Source organism: Brienomyrus brachyistius, chromosome 8 (assembly GCF_023856365.1).
Source record: "Brienomyrus brachyistius isolate T26 chromosome 8, BBRACH_0.4, whole genome shotgun sequence".
Lineage (NCBI taxonomy): Eukaryota > Metazoa > Chordata > Actinopteri > Osteoglossiformes > Mormyridae > Brienomyrus > Brienomyrus brachyistius.
Window position 1 is genome coordinate 20,637,319 of NC_064540.1, and position 23,129 is coordinate 20,660,447.

General features: G+C 46.6%; 1 protein-coding gene across 2 annotated transcripts in view; it reads left to right on the top strand.

Moving 5' to 3' along the window:
• Window positions 1–22,855, top strand: part of plxna2 (plexin A2) — a 109,938-nt gene extending 87,083 nt beyond the window's left edge. For both annotated transcript variants that reach the window (XM_049023443.1, XM_049023442.1), the window contains 15 exons: window positions 2,464–2,703; window positions 3,283–3,426; window positions 3,785–4,019; window positions 6,487–6,629; window positions 6,791–7,059; window positions 12,349–12,415; window positions 12,688–12,834; window positions 14,420–14,579; window positions 16,365–16,468; window positions 17,902–17,998; window positions 19,206–19,399; window positions 19,796–19,965; window positions 20,459–20,671; window positions 21,732–21,882; window positions 22,728–22,855. In XM_049023443.1, the coding sequence (XP_048879400.1) occupies window positions 2,464–2,703; window positions 3,283–3,426; window positions 3,785–4,019; window positions 6,487–6,629; window positions 6,791–7,059; window positions 12,349–12,415; window positions 12,688–12,834; window positions 14,420–14,579; window positions 16,365–16,468; window positions 17,902–17,998; window positions 19,206–19,399; window positions 19,796–19,965; window positions 20,459–20,671; window positions 21,732–21,882; window positions 22,728–22,823 (2,430 nt within the window). In that variant the 3' untranslated portion in view covers window positions 22,824–22,855. The remainder of the gene's footprint in view (window positions 1–2,463; window positions 2,704–3,282; window positions 3,427–3,784; window positions 4,020–6,486; window positions 6,630–6,790; window positions 7,060–12,348; window positions 12,416–12,687; window positions 12,835–14,419; window positions 14,580–16,364; window positions 16,469–17,901; window positions 17,999–19,205; window positions 19,400–19,795; window positions 19,966–20,458; window positions 20,672–21,731; window positions 21,883–22,727) is intronic.
• The last annotated feature ends 274 nt before the right edge of the window (window positions 22,856–23,129 follow it).

Sequence of the window (23,129 nt, forward strand, 5' to 3'; positions counted from 1 at the left end):
TTATCTCCATGCCACAGTGAAACAATAATCGTAATCCCGGTTTCACTGGGATAAAAGCTGCTTTCGTTGTTTCTTTGCCTTTGCTCTCCCGTCCGTTCTGTCGTGCTGTATACCAGAGACGCTTCGATGTAAGCCAGCAGGTCCAGGTTTCCACGGTGGGGGTCCTGTCGTGCTTCACCAGCTGAGCTCCCTGAGTGGTCATAGGTCTTTCGTGGTGAAGGATCTCCTCAGAGACCTTCATATGTTTCGAGAAACAGCTACCAGCAAACCATCCTTTGTGTGCAGAACAAATTTCTTCCTGCTGTTTCTTAGGTTCACTTTCTTTCATACTTTCATTTTAATGCATTCATTTTTAGGGCACTTGGCAGCATGGTAGTTGAGGTCTTGGATGAAGCACACACTTGGCGCTTAAAAAAGAAAGCACCCCCTCATTGACGTTTGACCCTTGACCCTAAACAGTCTTGAGTAATTCTCGGGCGGCATCTTATGCTTATGCTTCTGGTTGTGCCCGTTTGTTTTTGTTGAAGTTCACAGGTATAAATATAATTTACGACCCATTATCTGGTAACACGTTCCTTGCGGGGACATGAATAATGTAGTAGTACACCATTACTTAATGTATTAATTAACCAGAAACTAAGTGTTTGTTACATACTGATCCTATGTTCATTCACCATTATTCAATAGTAACCATTATCTTAATCTGGCTGCATGAGTTATACCATCACAGATGGGTCGCCCCATCACAGATCATGTCATGTACATAGCCTTAGTCCTACCCTGACTGGCCTCATGAACAGCACCTTATCTCCTTAATGATATCACACAGCATGTTCGGTGTCCTGCAGTGAACAGACTCATCTTTAATTCATCTAGCCCCATCCTAATGATAAGGGAGATGGCATGACTAGAATGTCTCATAATATCCTATCGCCTTGCCTTGATCTTGTAATACGTTGCTTTGGGTCTGGTGGTGAGGCATGGCTGGTGGCCACACAAGGAGTAGCATGTTAAGAAAGCCGCCTTATTCCTTTAGTGTTATGTGTGTGTTTCCTTGGGGGTCCACTGCAGATCCTTTGAAAATGCTTTGGTGAAATAATCAGCTGTGAGCTTGTAACATTTGTTTGATTAGCAGATGGATTTGTCCAGAGTGACTTATAGTTTCTACTCAATGGTGTAGATTTTTCGCTTGAGCGATTGAGGGCCTCGCTGAAGGAGGACCTCCTGGGATTCCAACAACCTTCAAGTCATAAGACAAAGTCTTTGACCAGTAACGTACCAGCCATATGAGTCACCTTGGATAGTCCTCTGCTATCAATGTATCATGTGAAGTTTGAACCACATCCAGTCAATAGGTCAGTAGTTGGTTCTGACTGTAGCAGAAGTTAAATACTCAACATGGCCACCCCTTACATCAGTTGTACCCACTGTTGCCATAGAGACCCTGAGAAAGATTGGAAAATGGACCCCTGAATCACTCTCCCAGTGGTACAGAAAGAATATGAGTAAATAAGCTCATATCTGCAATGTAAAAGTGGGTGGAGGCTGTTCTGAACAGTCCGGGTGTCTATATTGTGTGGTGGCTTTATTGTCTGTTTGTAAGTGTTTGTGAAAATCCCACATTCAAAGTCATCTCCCCACTCCAATACTTCATTGGGCAGAACTATGAAGCAGGAACTGCAGCCAAATGCCAACCTGACTTTGCTGCTGCCACTGTGCGTCGAGTCCCCCATACTGACCTGCTCCCTGAGAGCATGGATGTGACTTTTTGCCTTCATACACACACCATATGTGGCAGAGGTGACAGAAATGTACTGATCCAAGATAGCATCAACCCCTTCCCCTCAGCATGAGGCGATGAAGAAAACTCTCGACTCTAATTTGGCTTGTCCCCATGGAGGCGGAGAGTCAGTGCTGAGCTAGAACATGCCTCAGCTGCACGCCTAATCTCCTCATTGTCCGTGGCGGTCCCTCAGGATCGCCGGTGGGGGACAAAGCGTCGCCTGTTCACAATTATTGTCATTCAGAAACCAGGTCAACTCTCACAGCTCGACTACACTGGGGCCTGGCAGTCCTGCTTCTATTCTATAGTTGTTTGTGTTTTTTTATGCCTCAACTTCAATTTCTTTGTGTGTGCATGAGACAGGGATAGAAAATTGAACCAAACCCGTCCCTGGTTTGTGTGGATATTCAGCTGACATTTTGGGCCAGAAGACCAGGGCTGTTAGCTTTAAAAAGGTCGGTCAGAAAGAAGAGCATTTTGCATGTCTGCATGTTGACTTTGATGTTGGAAGTCCAGGAATTCCTTTTGAACAGCAGGACTTCAGGAGGAATTAAGGACACCTATCGTTGTAGGACACTCATCTCTCACTGACGTTCTCTCACGTTCTTCCCCTCATTTTCTCATTCTGTTTCCCTCATGCTTAATCTCACTTTTTCTCTGTCATCCTTATTCTCCCTCAGGTATGCAAGGTGCTCAACACCACCACTATAAGCTGCTTTGCTCCCTCCCTGACGGGCGAGTCTCCTCCAGGGCCAGACGCAGTCAAGCCTGTGGATGAATTTGGCTTCATCTTCAACAATGTGCAGGCGCTGCTCGTCTACAACAGCACCAGCTTTGTCTACTACCCCAACCCCTACTTCGAGCCCCTCAGCGCCTCCGGAGTGCTGGAGCAGAAGCCAGGCTCCCCAATTATCCTCAAGGTGGTTGTAATTGTTGTTAGAGTTTCTGTTGTTAGAGTTTCTGCTTTGCAGAACCCCCAGTAGTAGAAACCAGCAGAACCAGACATATCCACATAAATCCAACAAACCTCAGCATTCCAGCCATATCTTCTACTCATGTTCTACAGGCTTCTAAAAATGTTAAAGACGCCATGAAAGCTGGAACTATGAAAACCATGTGAAACGGTGGGGGTGGGTGGACAGAATGAGGATTTTACTTGAGTATGAGATCTTACAAAATGCTGGGGCGAAATTAAAACAAAAGACAGCACAACGAAAGCACAATGAAACAGGAGAGTGTCAGATTTTTGGAAGAACTACAGTTAGCATCAGAAAACATGGTCCGGTCGTGTAGGAATGCTGAGGTAACGAAATAAGTCCGTTGAATATGATTTGCAAGTAGGTGCAGGTGTTTTGGTGTCACATTGGAAAGTCCTCCTGTCATCATTCAAAGGCAGTAGTTGTAATTGTAGTAATATTGATTAGATTGATGTGTTAATGTATCTATCATGGTGTGGGTTGGATGGAGGCATGATTTTCCCCCCTACACTCAACCGACAGGGGAGAAACCTGGTGCCCCCAGCCTCTGGGGGGGCTCGCCTGAACTACACGGTGCTGATCGGAGAAACGCCCTGTTCCATCACGGTGTCAGAGACGCAGCTGCTATGTGAGCCACCCAACCTGACGGGTCAGCACAAAGTCCTGGTGAGTGCCCCCCCAAGCTGTCACATCTACACATCCATCACCATTATGTGTGTGGCGAAGGAATATCAAGAGCTTTTATCTGTGTCTCTCCATGTGAGTTTGACTGAGGCTATATGCAGCATTGAACATAAGTCTGCGTATCCTTGAATGCGTGACAGAACAAGAAAATTCCAGGTTTTCAGCAATATGTGTCAGTGTAGGTGTGTGTGCGTGTGTGTGTGTATGAAGAACAGGCATCAGTACACTAAATATATCCTAAACTTCCAGGCACTTTGTTTTATAATCCCACAGAAGGGATTTTGTATTACGTTATGTGTTTGTTATGCCAACAGCTTGTGTGTGTGTGTTGGGTGCCCAGGTGCAGGTGGGCGGCCTCCACGTGTCCCCGGGCGCTGTGCACATCCTGTCAGAGAGCACGCTCACCATGCCAGCCATCGTCAGCATGGCGGTCGGCGGCGGCCTGCTGCTCGTCATCGTCGTGCTCGTCCTGGTGGCCTATAGGCGCAAGTCCCACGAGAATGACCTCACCCTCAAGCGGTTACAGATGCAGATGGACAACCTGGAGTCCCGGGTGGCCCTCGAGTGCAAGGAAGGTGAGGCCAGGACACTCGGGTATGGAAAATAAGAATAAGCAAGGAAAAATTTGCCGGAAGCCATGTGGCTCTGCTGATTATTACAGCTCTGTGAATTTTTTCGGTTTATATATGATGCAATTTTGGAGCAATTCTTAGAGTGACCGATTGGTGTTTGTCGTGCTTGGTAATACAACGAATATTAGAAATTGTTGAAAGGTGTCATGAATTCGCCGAAGCAAGAAGTCATTCTGTTTGTGATTCTACATTGACTGATTGTTGACGAACGTTACTCAGCCTCCGAGTGTTGCCTTTGCTCCCTGTGTTTACCTCCGGAGGATAATTGCAAGTCTTTGAAATATAATTGTTTATTTAGACTAAAGTAAGCTCTCATTCATTATGATTTCCAGGGTTTCCATTTTCTGGTTGATTGTCCATCATTTCCCTGGAGCTTTCAGAGGATGAAATCCTTGCCATTAGTCACATTAACGAAACACTGCAGTCTGACAAGTGTTCAAATTAAGGAAGGCGGTTATCTGATTCTCTACTACAAGCTCAGTGGGTCTCAGCATCAATTCCAGTGCCAGGTTCCTTTCCCTGGTTCTGCCCAAAGACCTTATTTTATTCCTTAGTTTGATCGTGTGTATGTGACTTCTGGTGGACCCTATAGTGGATAATTAATAATGGAAAACAAACAGTACGCAAATAGTATGCAAACACTTAGCATTGATGTTAAGCCACTTGTGACACTGAAATGTGTTTAGTGTGAGACTGAGTTTAACCTAGTGACAGCCTGACATTTCTAATTAAATCCAGACAAAGATACAAATGAAAGAGAGACACCAAGATCAACAGTATGACCAATGTTTTACACTTTAAACCTAGCATTTATTCCTGCGTAATTTTTCTGGTTCATACTTTTGATTGACTCATGCCCGATTTCACAATGGACCAAATACCAAAGTGATCCTATTCAGCCAGTCACTCATTGCTGTTTTGGCAGACAGGCTCTGTGAAGCACTCAGGCGTGAAACGTTAAACGGATACATTGAAACTCTAATGATTATTTTCAAGAACACTTTGCGCCCTTTCAGAAACACACCTCAAAATCAGAATGCCACTGATAGAGTGAATTCACCTCGTTCATTTGCTTTTAACCTTTCTCCCTGGAGTGTGGTTTTGAAAAATCCGTATTTAGCCTTCTGCAGTTGCCACTGGTGTCAGTTGTGAGATGTATAATAGCTTAAATATCAAGTCAGTCTCCTGATGAGAGTTTTTGTCAAAAAGATTTAATTTTTTAGTCAACATTACGGCCGCTTGTCACCCCTGTACTGCTACAGTAGGCTGGCGTGTAACGTTTAGAAATGCAACGCGTTTAATTTGACAGAAACGACCGTGTCTTCTCTTTGACAGGGAAAACGGGTGCCCTGGGAAATGTTTTGATTAGTCCTGGCAGCAAACCATTCAGCTACTGTCCATTTTGTTGAAAGACAGCTCTAAAATCTGGGACAGAAGAACCGACGTGTACAGCAGATGAAGGGAAAAAACAGCTCAATTAAATAAAGTATTGTTTGATGTGTTGAGGAACTCTGAAGAGAAAGCTTAAGGGGGGAAAATTAGGTGGAAAATTTCAATATCTAAACGGAAGACAAACACATTAACCCCTCCATTTGTCGTCCAGTTGGCCCTTATATGCCTTGACCTGTGATTGGCTAGCTTTGCAAAATTTATCTTAAGACACAAGTCAAACACACACATTTGAATTCATGTCCAGTTTTGCTACAGCTGCCAGGTGGAGAGGCCCAGGGTCACCGAGACGTTCCATGGCCTTAACTAGTCACAGTAGTCACTAGTCTCACCCCCTACACTCACGCTGAATCATGCAAAGTCAAAGATGAAGGGAAGACTGCACAGCTCGGGTGATAGAATGTCAACGGAGCACGGTCTTCAGAGGGCAAATAGTTGAGATTAGAGGCAGGGCATCTGATGCTATCTGCCCCTCATTGCCACTTTCATTTCATTCATGACACTTTCACTTTGCTGCCCAAAGTGGGCTTGGCTCTCTGTTTCCATGGCAACAGGCCACCATCAAAGACAAAGCCATCTCCTGTAATGTGGGTGAAGTAGTGGGCCGCCACATGGTGCCTTGGGCACAGTGCAGGACCAAAACCAGCTATACTTACTGAGGCTGGACTGAAAAGGAGCTGTAGGCTCCCAGTTGAATATGATTCCCAGACAGACGTGTTTGGCTGTGTGTGAGAGAACTGAGAGAACAAGAATCTGAATTCACATAAAAATCAGTTTAGCGAAAAAAAAAAACAATTAATGCAGTGGTTTGTATCCTTTTCAGAGTCACATTTAAGTTACAAAAATCTAGCAAATATCATGACCATCTCCGGAACAAAGGGCTTATTCATTTAGAATCTGCCAAAGCTGGACACTCAGCAGCCATCCCATCCTAAACCATCTCCCCATCTCCTACCTACAGCCTTTGCTGAGCTGCAGACAGATATTAATGAGCTGACCAGCGACCTGGACCGCGCCGGTATCCCCTACTTGGACTACCGCACGTACGCCATGCGGGTTCTCTTCCCGGGTATCGAGGATCACCCAGTGCTGAGGGAGCTGGAGGTGAGGGGAGAGCCTTCTTGTGGGCGTATCTCCTTTTCCCCAACTACAACCCTACTCTGTCTTGAATTTCTATTGTGCAAACAATGCGGCAGCAATTGCATTTGATTTTCACTTAGCAGAGACCTTCTGGTGGTAAGTCAGTGTATCTTATGACCCTACAGGTGTCTGGAAATGGCCAGCTGAGTGTAGAGAAGGCCCTGAAGCTCTTTGGCCAGCTTGTCAACAACAAGGTGTTCCTGCTGACGTTCATCCGCACTCTGGAAGGCCAGCGCTCCTTCTCCATGCGTGACCGCGGCAACGTGGCCTCGCTAGTCATGACGGCCCTGCAGGGCAGGCTGGAGTACGCCACCGACGTGCTCAAGCAGCTGCTCTCCGATCTCATCGAGAAGAACCTGGAGAGCAAGAACCACCCTAAGCTTCTGCTGCGGAGGTACGAGTCTCTCTGCCTCACGTGGACTTGAGTCTCAGTCCTAATCAAACATTAACAGATTTAGGGGACCCAGCACTTGGCAGGAGCCCTTGATTACATAAAATTATGTGTAAAATTGGAGAAGAGTGCAAGGTAGTATTGGCAACACATTACTTAAGGTGACAGAAATACTTAGTAATAACTCAGTTACCACTGAAGTGCAAATCACAAGTCACAAACAAATCATGAACAAAAATAAGTCAATACTTCAGATGAAAGATGTTATGATGCATTAATGATGAACAAGACCTGAGAGCAGTATTAAACTTCTTATTCATTTCTTTTTCCTTCAGTAGTTTACTAAGATTTACAGAATTAACAGATTTAGTAACAAATATAGTAACTGCTGGGGATAAATGATATGACAATTCATTGACGATGAACAAATATGGGATCAGTTTGTAACTCACACTTAATATGTGGTTAATTAATTTGCAAGTAATAGCATTATACTATATTATTTACGTCCACTTAAGTAAAGTCTTACCAGACTCAGAATTAGACTCAGAAATATTTTATCAGAATTCCCCTGCGTGTGTAAATCATGTGGCTGCAAAGCTAATGTCACCTATTCACAAGTCTGTTCCATCTGGGCACACGGCCTATCTTAACTAAGCATGACTTTAATAAAGCGTTTGACCCAGGGAGGACAGAACGGAGTGAACAGAACATGTCTTTCAGGGGGTTTATTACAGTGAATTGAAAGGTCGCAGAGATACAGGAGAAGAGATTAAGATTAATGGGTCCGTGCATAATTAACAGGCTCAGGGAATGGGTTTACAGTCACTAGATCCAGAGCTGAAGCATTGTAACTTCCTTCGGAAAAGCAAGAAACAGAGAAAATGGATCTTCCGGGTTTGTTTGAGTGAATATCAAAAATAGATCAAACCAAGCCTCCCCATATTCAAAAGACCAGCGCAAAATATAGGAGTAGATTTCCACACATGAATATAAGCAGAATGCAGTACGTAAGTGATTTGTTTGCACCATACACTCACTGTTGTAATCATTTGTAATGCACCATACAACATGTGGTTTTATATTTTCTGACAGGACACATTGTCTCAGACATACACATCGGTTATGCCCTGCTGTTACTTGTAGGACGGATTTCATTCTTTTCCACGATTCCACAGAGTCAGCGCTCAGCCGTGTGCACATGGCTGCCGTGCGTGGGCTGGCATAGAGAGAGTGTGATGGGTAGATCAGCCCAGGAAGGAGCTAGCAAGGGTCAAATGTTCTCTCCCAGCTGACTTGTGGATCTGTGCAAAAAAAAAAAAAACAGATTGCCTGTGTAGGTTCTTTTCAGTGAGAATCTTAAAGGCGCTGAAGCAGCACTGTATCGAGTTAGTGGCCAGAAACAAACAAGCGGAAATAATTTCCGCTCTCGCCTCTCTTGACCCAGCTCTTGTCAGTACGCTGAAGCTAATGCACCTCCACTGCAGGGACTCCTTGCTAATTAGGGGCGAACACAGGATGTGTTAGTTTACAGCCTTTCCAAGGAGTGCTGGAAATGGACCGGGTGACAGAGCTCGCGGTTTACATCTGCGTGGGTCAGCTTGTGGGAACATGCATGGCCCTAGCAAAGATGCATGCTCAGAACCGGCCCGGACGTGGACAAGCTACTGCAGGGGCTGTTATGACACAGAAATGTAAATTATTAATCACTGCGCAGGCGGTAGCTTAAGGTTGCTTTAGCTGATGCTAGCTGGGAAGTCATAAAAAGCACTCTGCTCATTCATTTTGCTTTCGCGCATCCATTTTTATTAGCGTCTGCTAATTAACTAAATATATCACAGTGTTTTTCTGCCTAGCTGCAGAAGCCACAGACTTTACTCTCTTGCTCCTCTGCTCTGAATTAAAAAAGCTAAGTGTTGCTACTTTATGTCGGAAGTGCGTTCAGAGCTAGATGTACATTCGGTAGCTGGATGGAGCCCTGGGCTGCGTGGTATTGAAGGGAGTGGGCCTTCATCCCCCGAAAGAATCTCAGCCGACGAAGAGATGGGTTGCCGTGGGATACCGTAGACAGCTGACGCAAGATCGCAGATGGTCTGTTAGGCGATTTTTCCTCCATCACTTGTGATGTTCTACAATCCGTTCCATTTCCCCAAAGATATATAATGTTAAGTGCAGCTTGTTTGAATTTGAGCAGTGTTTTGTAAAAAGAGTGATACATGATAGGCGGGATATTGCTTTTCCGACCCTCAAATATTACCAAACAGAGAGCTGGTTGAAGAGCGTCTTCCCACCTGTTGCATTTTTGAGGCAATGTTTCAACATCTGGCTGAGGTCAGGAGAACATCCATCAGTGCCAGTGAAGTATAACTCCCACCTTCTTAAAGAGCCCAAATTCAGCCGCTCATCCTGTTTCACTGTGGTTTGGCGTAGCTGTTCAGTGCTTGTGGGGAGCGAGTTCATTCCGTCTTGAACTCTGTCGAGTTTATTACCTCTCGATCGCCACAGATAGAAACAAGGTCTCAGGGCTTTATGCTAGCATTTTAAAAGTCATTAATAATGACTCTTTCATTGATTTACACTCTGCATGGGTGACATTATTGTGAAATTTGTGAAGCGTTGTTGACCTCTCTAAATGCTTGCGTATAACTTAGTCATGACTTACATGACAAAAATCCTCAAGGAGGGGGCTCCAACCGGAAAAAAAACAAGAATAAGTTTATGAAAGAGTTTCATGTATATACAAGGGTTTGGAGAGAGGGAGGGAAAGAGAAAATGAGACAGAGATTTTCTCAAGCTGGGGAGTCAAGGTGAAATTATGGATTTTGGTTAATCTAGCATGCTTTTGCTCTTAGAGAAATAGATGACATCAAGAATCCTTTTTCTTTGCTGCACAGATGTGACAAAGGGGTGGGTTTTTTTGAGTAATTACATCCCCCAGTTGGTTCTACTGTATCCACTGAGCCCCCAGACTCGGGAGAAACTAGATGCAACCGATCGTTTGCAGCTGCCAGCATTGCGTGCCTTCCTGCAAGTGCGAGAGAGAGGCGGAGACCGCAGAAGGTCGTCGAGCTTTCTACGTAGACTCCATATAATCCAGTGGAAGGCTTCACATGAGCTTTGGGACCCAGAGTATCGACAGGGGTTCACAGTAGCCTGTGAGCTGAAGGGCTTGTGTCTTTCTAAGAAGCCATATCCTGGAATCACCAAGGAAACAGAACCAGCTGAGGGTTTATCATGAGTTGTTGTGGGCCTTTGGCTCCTTCTTGTCTGACTGCATAGAGTGATGTGTTCTGCTTCTTCTTCTTCGTGATAAACCTGTTCAGGACCCGGTGCCAGTTCTGGACCAGTTCCTTTTATCATTTCAAAGCATCCCTACCCAAACTTGTTCTGTTCTGTTCGCCATTCCAACTGGAGAGATTCTCACAGAAAAAAAATCTTTTCGTGCAGCAGGTTTTGAACTGATCCCCTCAGGCTTAGAAGCCCTTAGGCGATAAGTGAATGTTCTGCTACATTTATGCACAGACCCCATTGTTTTACATTACAATGGCACGCAACCACCAATTCTACCCAACCACATGGAATTCACATGTGATTTGATTAGCAATAATAGCTGATACATCTGAAAAAAATAATCACTTTCAACACTGATTGGTGTTGCGATTAGACAATTACTGTAACTCACAGTCCTCTAACAGAATAGTGAAATTGTTTGAGAAACTAAGAATAAGTTTCATGAGAGACTGCCAGGACGCTGCTGCCCATTTAACCCTACAAATCATTTTTTTTTCCTTGAAGCAGAGTAAAGATCCAGTCATTAAGGTCGCCAGTGAGATTCACTGCGGCCTGTTTGAAGACTCCTTGCACAAATCAAGTAACACCACCATTCATATCTTCAAAAACATTCCAGGATATGTATGGAACATTCTTCAGGTCCATTCTACTCCTTCCTTTTCCCATGGGAATGTCTCGCGTAAGAATTGACATGGGCCTCCGCAGGACTTGGGGATTATCGGAGGTTTCAGTCCTGCTGGAAAGATTCTTCTCGCTTCCCACGATCCGTGGTGTAAATCACAGGCTGGCAGCTCTCCCCTGAGTGGCGAGCAGAGGGTGTGATGCTGGGCTTTCCAGGCCTCAGCGGCGGCCCGGTGCAGCCTGCTATCTGACTGCGCAGCGCTCTGGCAAGTGGGCCGGAGACAGCTGCTCTCCCCAACTGCGAATGTTCAATAATCTCGAGTGCCATTCTTTAGCCCGGCCTCAAGTTGTTCATTGTGATGTTGGAATTCTTTTGCGGTAACAAGTTTTTTTTTTGCCGTTTTTTTTTTTTGTCTTCATATACAGTGTCAAAGCCACATCGGTATTTCATAGCCAAAACCATCCACGTTTAATTTATTCTTCATGCTAATAAGCACGCTCGTCTTGTATTCTTTCCAGTGCTTTTGTCCGTTCTCTTGCCAAATGAGCCTCTGCTTTTGTGCTCTTTCCTCACTCGCCGCTCGTTGGATTTCCTTTGTGTTCTGAGACAGAACATGGATTTATTCTTACTTTTAATAATGCTTGAGAGGCCTGCTGGAGTTCGGCAAGCGATCACACCAAGCCCTGCATAGTCGCCCCCAGGCTTCCCTTGAAATCCGAACGGTAAACATAACCTAAGATTTGTGATGTTTTCTTATTTCTTAGAGACCGATGTTCATAAAGAATCACTGTACTGCTCCTTGAAAATGAATGACAAGTGTGGTTCCGAGTAAACTCCTCTGTCAGCAGGAGGTGGGAAGCCATTCTAAAGTTTCCCACACTAACTCTCATGCCGAGTGAGACGTAAGATCAATTCTTCTATAATTCTGAGCCTATTTTTTACTCTGTGCGCGAGAGAAAAAACCATTTTGATTGCTCTAATGGCATTTTTTTCCCTCTTTGCCCCAAGTGACCTGACTCCAAACTGAAATAATGCTAGAAAATTATCCACCCTTTAAATCTGAACATTCTTGACTTGAGCGTGTTTTAAATGCGCAGAAGCAATCTCGACTTTTTCTCTGATCTTAATAAAATTTGAAGCCTTCGCTAGACTTTATTACAGTGTTTATAATCACAATTATAGCCTTTAAATTGATCTCATAAATTGATCTTGACTGTGATTCTGGCCAGATCAAGCTTTAATGTTTTCTTTGTGGTCTTTCTGTCAGTCAAAATAATATGCAATATTAAGATGGAAGGGTTATATCTCTGGGGGTCTAGATGATGTGTAAAACGTGGCCCACAAAAATGGCACATTCACGCCAATGCATTCCTTTTCAGGACGGAGTCTGTGGCCGAGAAGATGCTGACAAATTGGTTCGCCTTCCTGCTTCACAGGTTCCTGAAGGTAACTAACAGTTCACACTTCAGGTTTCACGTCATTCTCTGTATCTGCGGAGTGTGTCGATTGCTCTTTCTATATTACGAGGTTGCTAGATGTCGTGACTGTGTATGATGTCCTGTTTTCTTTATCTGCGTATCTGCGTGTGTGTTTGTGTGTGTCGATTTCTCTCTTGCTGAATGTCTTTGAGCAGACTTACTGCATGCCGTGCATTTCTTTCGCTCGCGTATGCATGTGTGTATGAGTCTGCCATCCCGCACCTGCCTCTCTGTCCACAGGAATGCGCCGGTGAGCCTCTCTTCATGCTCTATTGCGCCATCAAGCAGCAGATGGAGAAGGGCCCCATCGATGCCATCACGGGCGAGGCGCGGTACTCGCTCAGTGAAGACAAACTGATTCGGCAGCAGATCGAGTACAAGACCCTGGTCAGTGCGAGATGAGTGCGGAGCACAGGTCAAACGGTCAAACGCTGTGTGCTCCCGAGAGCACAGCAGCAAAGAAAAAAAGATATGAAATCGCTGCTCTTCTCTTGTATGAATAAGAAGCTGAAATTCAGAAGGGCATTTTTTATTTGTTTGCTATCACAATGAATCAAAAGCACATTTTGTTGTTAGTATCCCACTGAGTCGCATTACTTTAAGTGTTGAGACGGTGCGGTGAGTCATTGCCTTTCGCTGGCAGTAAATGCATCAAGCCTCCATCCCACTGACATAACCAGATGTTTTGCCGCGATCTTCAGTTGAATCGTCAGTAAAACTCATTGCCCTGTTCCGGAAACCTCCATACCCATCCACACCATGATGTTCTGTCCACCAAGGTTCTTAGGGTTACTTTTTTGTTACATATCAGCCTTATCACTTTGACAAATGTTTATTTTGGTCTCCTCTGACTAGAAAGTTTGTCCCAGATCTCCAATTACTTCCCTCCCTGTTTCTCTACCACTTCCAGTCTGTGCTCTTCATACTGGTGCCCAGTGAAGGACTTACACTTTCCAGTGCGGCCCCCTAATTTCTCTTGGTGAAGTTTCTTGCAGAGTGAGCTTGAAAATTGCACCATGCACCCCAGGAATACCTGAAAGATAGTTTGGGTTTACATTTTTTTTCTTCACACTAAGAAATAATTTTCTTCCATCTAGTCTTGACATTTTCCAGCTTTTGTCTCCTTCCCTTACAATTTTTCAGATTGTTGATTTGGTAATGCCAAGGTTCTTAGCACTTTCTACAATGGCCAAATAACCCTCTCCCCTGTCCTCTTTTTAGTTATTCAATCTTGCTGACTCAGCAGGAAAACTCAGTTTAAGAAAAAAGTCCCAAATTGATGCAACACACAGTATCTGCGTGATCGGAAACACCTGTAAAACCATCTGATTTGGGGGGGGGGGGGGGGGGGGGGGAACGGTGTAATATGGTGCCTCATACAGTAATATTGCTTCCTGCAATTTTGCGGTTCGAATCCTGGTGTCACGCAGTTTCTAACCAACTTACAAAGACTTTTAGTAGAATACCTGGCATCACTGAATCTGTCAGAGAGAGTGTGTGTGCGTGTGTGTGTGTGTGAGTGCGTATGATGCCTGCTTTGGACGGTCAGGGATACACCCCAGCCCTTTGCCCTTTGCACTCCCTGCAACACCATCCAAGTGGTTGGAAGACGGATAGAAATCCGACTTTCCCTCATATCCTTATTAGCATATCGTTTTGGTGTGGGATCCCCAATGCTGGAAAATGACATCACTCAGGCAGCCCTCCCAGGAACAGCAGGCAACATGGGCTTTTCAGTATCTTGTTGGAGTTGGACGTTGGTATCTCACCAAAGGTGTGAAATGAGATCTTTTTTTGTTTTTTAGAAAACAGTGCAGCTGCAGCTCTGGCCATACTGAGTGGGGGGAGGGGGGGGGGGACGTATGTGTGCAGTGGTTGATGGCAGGATGGGGGGGGGGGGGCGGGCATGTGTGCAGTGGTTGATGGAGCTGGCGAGCACCATTTAACCCATTTCCACCATCCTCTCTCCCAGATCCTCAACTGCGTGAATCCCGACAACGAGAACAGCCCTGAGATCCCAGTCAAGGTGCTTAACTGCGACACGGTCACCCAGGTGAAGGAGAAGATCCTGGATGCCGTCTACAAGAACATGCCGTACTCCCTGAGGCCGCGCGCTATCGACATGGACCTGGGTGTGACTTCATTAACTTACATTACATCCCACTTTTTTATTATTGCGCAGAGTACAAAACGCATTTTGGCATCTAATCTGAAAGTGCAGAACAGTGCTAGAAATAGCCATATGATATCCTGTGCTGATCCAGCACACCGACTCCCCGATACCTTCACTAAATCACAAACCAGCATACAGTACCAGCCAAGTCACTAACCCATATGGAAATCTACCAACATTCACTAAACCATATGCCGGCGTTACCATCAATGAAGTAGCACACGGGTCAACATGCAGAAAAACAGACATCTCAGCCCGCGGACTGGTACAGTCACCGACACTGATTCTCTGACAGCCTGACACCTTGATACATTCATTTCCCCTCGCTTGATACCCCACTGACAGTCATCTGACAGGATCGCTCCCCCAGCAACGCAGCGCGTGGCCGACAGACTGTCGCTGTAATTACGACGATGGCAGGACCGACTGACGCATCGCCGAGCTGAATCGGCGCCAGGCCGGCGCAGTTGCCGATGCCCCCTGCTGCCGCGTGCACGGCGCCCGCGAGGTTACGTCACCAGTGCTAGACGGCTGCTCGCGCGCAGAGCAGCGAGCAGAGAGAATTATTTAACGCCGCTTTTCCCAAGCCTGTTGGCACATTCGCCGTGCCCGTTCTTTCTGTCCAGCTGAGCTCTTAATTAATTCCTCCTGATTAAGATATTAATTGAACGCGCTGCACAATTCCTGCAAACTGAATTTGCACCCTGACAGCTTGCCGTACATTTTAATCCTATTAAACCAAATGAAGTTATTACATTATTTGTGCTGATAATCCTTAGTTTGATCGTTTGTGAAACTTTAACAAAACTGAGTAGGTTTAGTAACTGAACTAACAATGAACATTTTATTAATCATTGCAAGGGGTGAAACTAAAGATATTTAGGAATACATGATTATTTTTTAACCATTAGTTTCATATCTGCCAGTGATTCAATTTAACACAGCTGAGAAAATTTGAGGTGATCCTCAGCTAGCATTTTCAGTTTCATGCAATTTGAATCAGAATCTTTTGTTTGAGTGGCTTGTTTGGTCGTCCATCAAGGGCAATAAGGGCTCACTTTTACATACACCGGCATATGCGGAGCTAAGAGTGCGGGCAGGAAGCACTGCTTCAACATATTAATGGGCTGACAGGCGCAGTGTTGTGGTGACGCAGTAGCGGAGGCTCTGCCTGTGCACGTCCGGCCTGGTGGACTCGCCCAGATGGAAACTCACAGATGGACAGGCAGGCAGGCGAGCGGACAGACTCCAACACCATCTGTCTCCATCACCCCGACAATTCTGTCTTCTGTTCGAGTGAACCTCTGCTGACCTCACCCCACCCACATGTACACTTACAGCCCATCTCCGGCCCCCACCGGGATAGTATCTGTCTCACGAGCAACCCATGTGACTCCAAAAATACTAAATCCCCACTTTTCTAAGCCGTTTAATAAATTCAGAGCCAGCAACAAAGCACCACAAGGTTAAATTGACTGTCCGGTAGCACAATCAAGTGGGACTGAGGAGATTAGCATGTAAGCAATGTTGGTATAGAACCAGCAGAAGAGTTTCTGTAAAGTTAAGACATTATCTCTGCTGGTGTTACATCGGCGCCCTCTACAGGCTCGACAGACTGAGGAACGAGACACATGCTGATTGTTCAGTCAGCACTCTTGGCATGCTGTCACATGACCCCGAAGGGTCTGTTGTTGTTAATGTTACCATGAGCATCACTGTCTGTAACGCCCCCCTCCCCCCCCAGAGTGGCGCCAAGGCCGAGTGGCTCGTGTTGTGCTGCAGGATGAGGACATCACCACCAAAATCGAGAATGATTGGAAGAGGCTCAACACCCTCCTGCACTACCAGGTGAGGCACACCTGTCCCCCATGTCCTCCTGCTGGGTCATGCGATGCGTGTCACCCAACAAGGGAAGGAAAACTCGGTGTAGCGCTCTGCCTCACAGCTCCAAGACAGAGGATGAAGTGTCTTCAGTGGCTTTTCAGGTTACAATTTATTTCTTTCTAAATTATCCCTTTAGAAAGTGGCTCATCGGTTTCCTATGGCTTCAGTTCTCACACCTAGAATGACACTATTCATTGTAAGAGTGTCTGTCCTCCTTCTCCCTGTGATGTTTCATTTAAACCTTATTTTCATACCAATTCTAATACTTTCTATGGCTCCCTAAATCATCTGACTTTATATGTTGGTTCTCAACAGCATCTTCGGTGTTCCAGCACCCCCCACTTGACTGGTAATGATATCGTTAAGGCTTTTCCCTCTTCCTTGTTTCAGTAGTGCTTTGTGACCACCCCCAGCCCCCGCCCCCACCCCCCCGAGAGCTTAGGCACCTGCTGGCGGTGCCGATTATCTGGAGCACCGCTGTTCGGGCTCGCGGGCGGGTCAGAGGAACATCGTGAATGTAGGGCAGTTTCTGTGCCCCAGCATCTTTTAATCTCTTCTGTTGTAGCGCCACACCATGTTGGGGGGGGGGGGGGTAATTGGATATGCATTATTAATAAGCCGATGAGTCCGTGGGGGCATCTCTAACACACCCCTGTGGGCATCCTCCTCCAACCAGGCTCACACCATTGTTCACGAGAACTTGGAGGCGTGGAGGGTCAAGTGCATGGCCAGAGTTTTGAGATTTCCCAAAAAGGAGCTTATTAAGATGTCCGCGCTCAGGGGGCACAACGGGAGGGGAGGTGTCTGTCAGGGCGGCTTGGATTGACGGGTGTCTTTGTTGCCTCTCACCAGGCGCTGGTCTTTGCTGGAGAGGGCTGTGGGTCTGTGTCAAGCAGCTGGCTGCCTTTACGTTTACGTTTACATTTACGATTACGTTTACATTTACGATTACATTATTAGCGGTGGCGGTCTGGGCCGATCGCACATCACGGTGGTCTTACTCTAATGCGCCCGCCGTGTGCTGGCTTGCCGGGTCCATCGGCGCTCCTGGCCGCCAGCTCCATTGCAAATTTAAAAGCGCGAGTGTCGGTGGGAGAGGCAGAATGTTCCAGACTGGCATGTGGCGCTCAGGAGGAGAAAAAAAGAAAAACAAAAGGAAAAGTCTCTCTGCTGCCGGATCCAGGCGTTCCACCTCCTTTCCTGAAGGCTGCTGGCCAGCCGCACTGTATGCCTCACCAAGGGGTGGGGGGCAGGGACGTGGCCCTGGCACAGGGGGAACCAAATGGCACACTTGTGGTGGGACAGCAGCCATCAGACTTATTTTCTTGTTTATTTAGTCTCTTTCGTCCTTGTGTCGGAGCTGAGCAGAAATGACGGAGCTTGTGTTTTCCCCACAGGTATCGGACCGCTCCATGGTTGCCCTGGTCCCCAAGCAGACCTCGTCCTACAACATTCCCGCCTCGGCGGGTGTGTCTCGCACCATCAGCCGATACGGTGAGACATCTCTGCCTTTTATTATTGCCACTTATCTCAGAAGCTGGGAAGTTTTAAGCTCCTCAGCTGGTTAATGTATCATTCAGACCAGCTTAGATCAGGCAGGCACATACATCTGACAGTTCATTCCGATATCGGGGTTTCGGAGGTGGCCACGTAAGTGCAACATTTCAGTCATTGTGCATTATATTGGGTCGGCAGCTGTGCAAACTTGATATTTTACACATGGTGAGGTTTCCAGCAAAAGCAAATTGTGAAGCAGAACATCTCTTCTTCGCCCCTCCCTCAAACCCCCCCCCCCCCCCCCCCCCCCACACACACACACACACACACACACTCACACAGCCAGGGGGAAAAGGAAGTGTCTCACTTGTGAAATGTTTTTTCTCGCTGTTACATTTGCCTCGGTGCAGTGGAGTTAATCGGTGGCTGTTCCAGTGGAAAGACATGAGGAAGGGGGCAGAATGAGGTGGGAGGGGTGGGGGTCAAGGTTTGTAAGGAGGTGGGGAAAATGAGATTAATTAGGCAGGAAGGCGTGCACATCCTCATGGATCCTCACCGAAGTTAATGTGCCTGCTCACAAGGGTCAAATAATATTTACCAGAGTAATGAAGAAGAACCAGCAATAAAATGAGAGTAGTGGTAATAATAATGATTTAATTATAAATAGCCTGTAGCAATTTTACAGTTTTGAAGTCAAGCGCCTTACACACTGTGTTAAATAGGTAGGGATTGTACATGGAAGAATTATCTCTCCGAAATGTAAAAAGTTACCTTTTAAGACTCTTCACTAATTAAGGCAGTGTATTATGGTTCAGGTACGTTGTCAGCCAGTTGACGCTGGGATTTGGCAATGGTGGTCACTCAAAAGCGCCACCTAGAGGCCACCCAGGTATCCGCGGGCTGGCTGCCATAGTCAGTGCGAGACTGGCTGCTGCTTCGTGTGCCGCTAGCTCTCCCGCACTGCGCCGCGCGGCCGCCGGCGTGAAGCAGAAAGCAAGCTGGCGGGGGTGTGAATCAACCGAGCGGACGCCAGCCGACTTGGAACGCAAAAGGCGGGTGCGGGGCCGTTGTTTAATGGAGGATTAGCATCGCCCAAATTATGCAGGAGAAAAGGGGAAAAAAATAACACACAATAAGGCATTGCTGTGGAGGATTATGTACTGGGACTGATGGGAAATTAACTCCTTCCCGTCACCCCCCCCAGATTCTGCTTTCCGCTACACTTCGGGCAGTCCGGACAGCCTGCGTTCCCGCGCCCCCATGATCACGCCTGACCTGGAAAGCGGCGTCAAGGTCTGGCACCTGGTGAAAAACCACGAGCACGGCGACCAGAAAGAGGGCGACCGCGGCAGCAAGATGGTCTCCGAGATATACCTCACCAGACTGCTGGCCACCAAGGTACCAACCCCCAAAAGACAGGGGAGACACCACATTTGAGGAGAGCTATGTAAGACAGACAAGTTCTCCCGTTTAGACGGAATTTAGTTTTCTCTCTCGGCTCACAGATAGAGCATAAAAAGCCTCTTTGTCGATTCGATGCCCGAGTTGTTTGTCTTGCATGTTGCCCTCTCCTCGCTGAAGCCACAAAGCTGTCGTTTGTATTCATTTCTCAACCCCTATCTTATTAATCCTGTAATAAATTCACCTCCACATTCCACCTGGATCTGTCTGCCACCCTCACTGGAGATAACCAGACAAACACGCATGATTTTCCACACTTCGCTGGCAACAGACATCTCTCGGGGCATGACGACGGGGCAGAATGAATGAGCTCACATACGCCTCCCCCCACAGGGCACCCTGCAGAAGTTTGTGGACGACCTGTTCGAGACCCTCTTCAGCACAGCGCACCGAGGCAGCACCCTCCCGCTCGCTATCAAGTACATGTTCGACTTCCTGGACGAGCAGGCCGACAGACACGGCATCCACGACACGGATGTGCGTCACACATGGAAGAGCAACTGGTGAGCTCCCCCTACGGGCAGAATATCAACAATGAAATCTTGTAAAAACAAAGCAAAGTGTTTCTCCAGAAAGCCTAACATATTCCTCATGGATTCTTTGTCGATGTGTAAAAGAACAGAGTATCTATCTCTTAATGTATCGATTAGCATTAGATTAAGATGCTTGTCTATAACATAGCATGTAGTAAAATCTACCTTCTGTCCTTTCCATACGTCCTTACATTCTTTTTCTACTGTGTATCTAGTCCAGTGTTACCAAGGGAGCTTATTTTCGGCCACACAGGACACGGTGCATTTTCAGATGCCAGTTAATCTAATTGCAGGTCTCTTGACTGAGGAATTCAACACTACACAATTAGAACGTTCAAACACCACCTATAGAGTAGAGTTGCTTTATGGGTATCAAGCTGTGCTATGATGAAGTTTTCTGCGTGTGAGATATCACTCTGAAGTTTATAACTCCAGGGCTCTTCCTAACACCCCCCCTCCCCAGCCTGCCTCTCCGTTTCTGGGTAAACGTGATCAAGAATCCGCAGTTCGTCTTTGACATCCACAAGAGCAGCATCACGGACGCCTGCCTCTCTGTGGTGGCCCAGACCTTCATGGACTCCTGCTCCACCTCCGAGCACCGACTCGGGAAGGACTCCCCCTCCAACAAGCTGCTGTACGCCAAGGACATCCCCAACTACAAGAGCTGGGTGGAGAGGTAACTGCTGCAGGAGGATGATTTGGCTTCACATACCCGCCTCTAATGATCAGCAAGTTTCCCACTGTGTCCTGATACCCAACCAGAAACTTCCATCCATCCGGCTAACCAATACAAACTCACAGTGAGCCTGGTGCCTATGGCAGCAGGCACAGGGCACCGACTGGGCACGTCAGGAACAGGATGCCAGTCCGTCACACAGCACGCACTTGCATGCACATAATCACTCATCATGTGACACCCGGTCAGCTACCTTCATTGAAGGAAATCAGAGCAGCCAATAGAAAACATGCATACCCCACTCACAGAGCCGGGGTTGGATCTGAACTGTGAGTTAATTGTGAAGTGGCAGTGACGCCCACTGAACCACCAGAGCGATCATACAGTGCTGTGTGTAAGTCTTAGGCAGTGAAGGATGCTTATCTGGGCAGTAAGTGTATGTCTGCTCATAAACAAAACAGTTTTAGAGCATATGCAAATTTAAAGTAATAAAAAAGCAAGAGTTTCTTTTGTTCTTCAAAAAGTAGCGAATATGGTGTTGGGTGGTTATAAGATCACTGTTTCTGTTCCCAAAACGTCCCCTCAAGGGGCACCTTAGCCATTAAACCACAAGCTCAATTAATTAATTCACTTAATTAATTAAATAACTCAATTAGGTACTTATTAGCAAGGTCCGGTACTGGTCAAGTCAACAATACCTTGGTGTTTTAGACGGTTGCTGCAAACACTGGGGTAACTTTTTTTTTAATGACACTTTGACGGGAATAATATCATAGTTTTGCACCAAACTTAAGATCATCCATCCATTCATCCATCCATTTTCCAACCCGCTTATCCTTCTGTGTCGCGTGGGGTCTGGAGCCTATCCCGGAAGCTGCGGGCACAATGCAGGGAACAACCCAGGATGGGGGGGCCAGCCCATCACAGGGCAAAATTAAGATAGTTTAAACAGAATTTTCTTTAACTGCCTGATACCTTTGCACAGTACTGATTGTAGTTTATGCAAAGTAAACATGATTGGTCGATTTCACAGCTGCTAGTGGCTTCCTCTCTCCTCCAGGTACTATGCAGATATCCACCGTCTGCCGGCAATCAGCGACCAGGACATGAACGCCTACCTGGCGGAGCAGGCCCGCCTGCACTCGGCTGAGTTCAACATGCTGAGCGCGCTCAACGAGATCTTCTCCTACGTCAGCAAGTACAGCCAGGAGGTGAGCGGCACTGCTGGGCCTCATTGAACGGGCCCCCCCGCAGGGAAAACAGACCACCCACTGGGACGCAGCCATCAAAGCCCGTCAGAACAATGGATGTCAATCAATTCAAAACTCAATGTATTCAAGATTCATCAGCCATTCTCAGGCTGTGCTTTGATGCATCCTGACAGGTTTAACTCTTTGTGAAGGATTTTGTGAGGAGTTCACTAATAACTGTAGTAGTAATTTTAATAATACTAGTTTTGTGCCCTTTATTTGTTAATTAAATTAACAGTGTTGTCATTTTTTAATCAAGAAAATATTTTCTTAATTAAACCTTACTCAAGTGTCTTCAGGAATTATTGGTTGGAGTTTATATGATCACAACTCTTCGAAGGCAAATCTATAATCTATGCATTCTGAATCCTACAGCTATATAAGTTACATACACAGTATTATAATATTATTAAATGTTAAGTCCGGCAGTAGCACATCAATGTGAAAGGATGTTGAGGTGAAAGGTCACACAGACCATTGATGTGCTATTAGATTGTGACGCCTGTGATTGTCAGATGCAGTCGCATGCCTCTGCTGCAGGAGCTTGCATCTGTGCGTGTGCGTGTGCTGGCTCTTCGGCGGATGTTCAGTGTGTGAAACCGGTGTTTCTGTTCTTCCACACACGCACTGAGACAGGGGCCTCCCTCCTGACCGTGCCTCGCCTGTTTGCCACTGGATGTAGCTTGACGATGTTCTCTTTATTTTCCCAAAAGCTCTGCAGTGTGTTTCCTGTATTTTCAAATTGCCCCCCCCCCCCCCCCCCCGGGCTCCACCTCACGGCTTCTCCTTCTCTCCCTCCATTGCAGATCACAGCGGCACTGGAGCAGGATGAGCAGGCCAGGAAGCAGCGGCTGGCTTACAAGGTGGAGCAGCTGCTGGGTGCCATGCTTCAGGACAGCTGAGGGTTTGGCGACCTGGCAGCACACACCCCCCCCCCCCCCCCCCCCGCCCCACCAACCCCTAACCCTCCCTCCCCAACATCAGAGACACCTTCTCCAATCATGGGGAAACGCAGCTGGCCTTTTCAAAAACGCATTCGTTAAAATTTACCGTTTAGAGTTTTAGTAGATTCCGGGCTGCTGCCATGCCGCTTGCGGGCATCCACAGTGCCGTGCAGTTACTATGGAGACCGGCTGGAGGGCGGAGAAATGGTGGAAAGCGGGGGATTGGCCAGGTGTTACTTCCTCTTTTTCCAGCACAGATTTTGT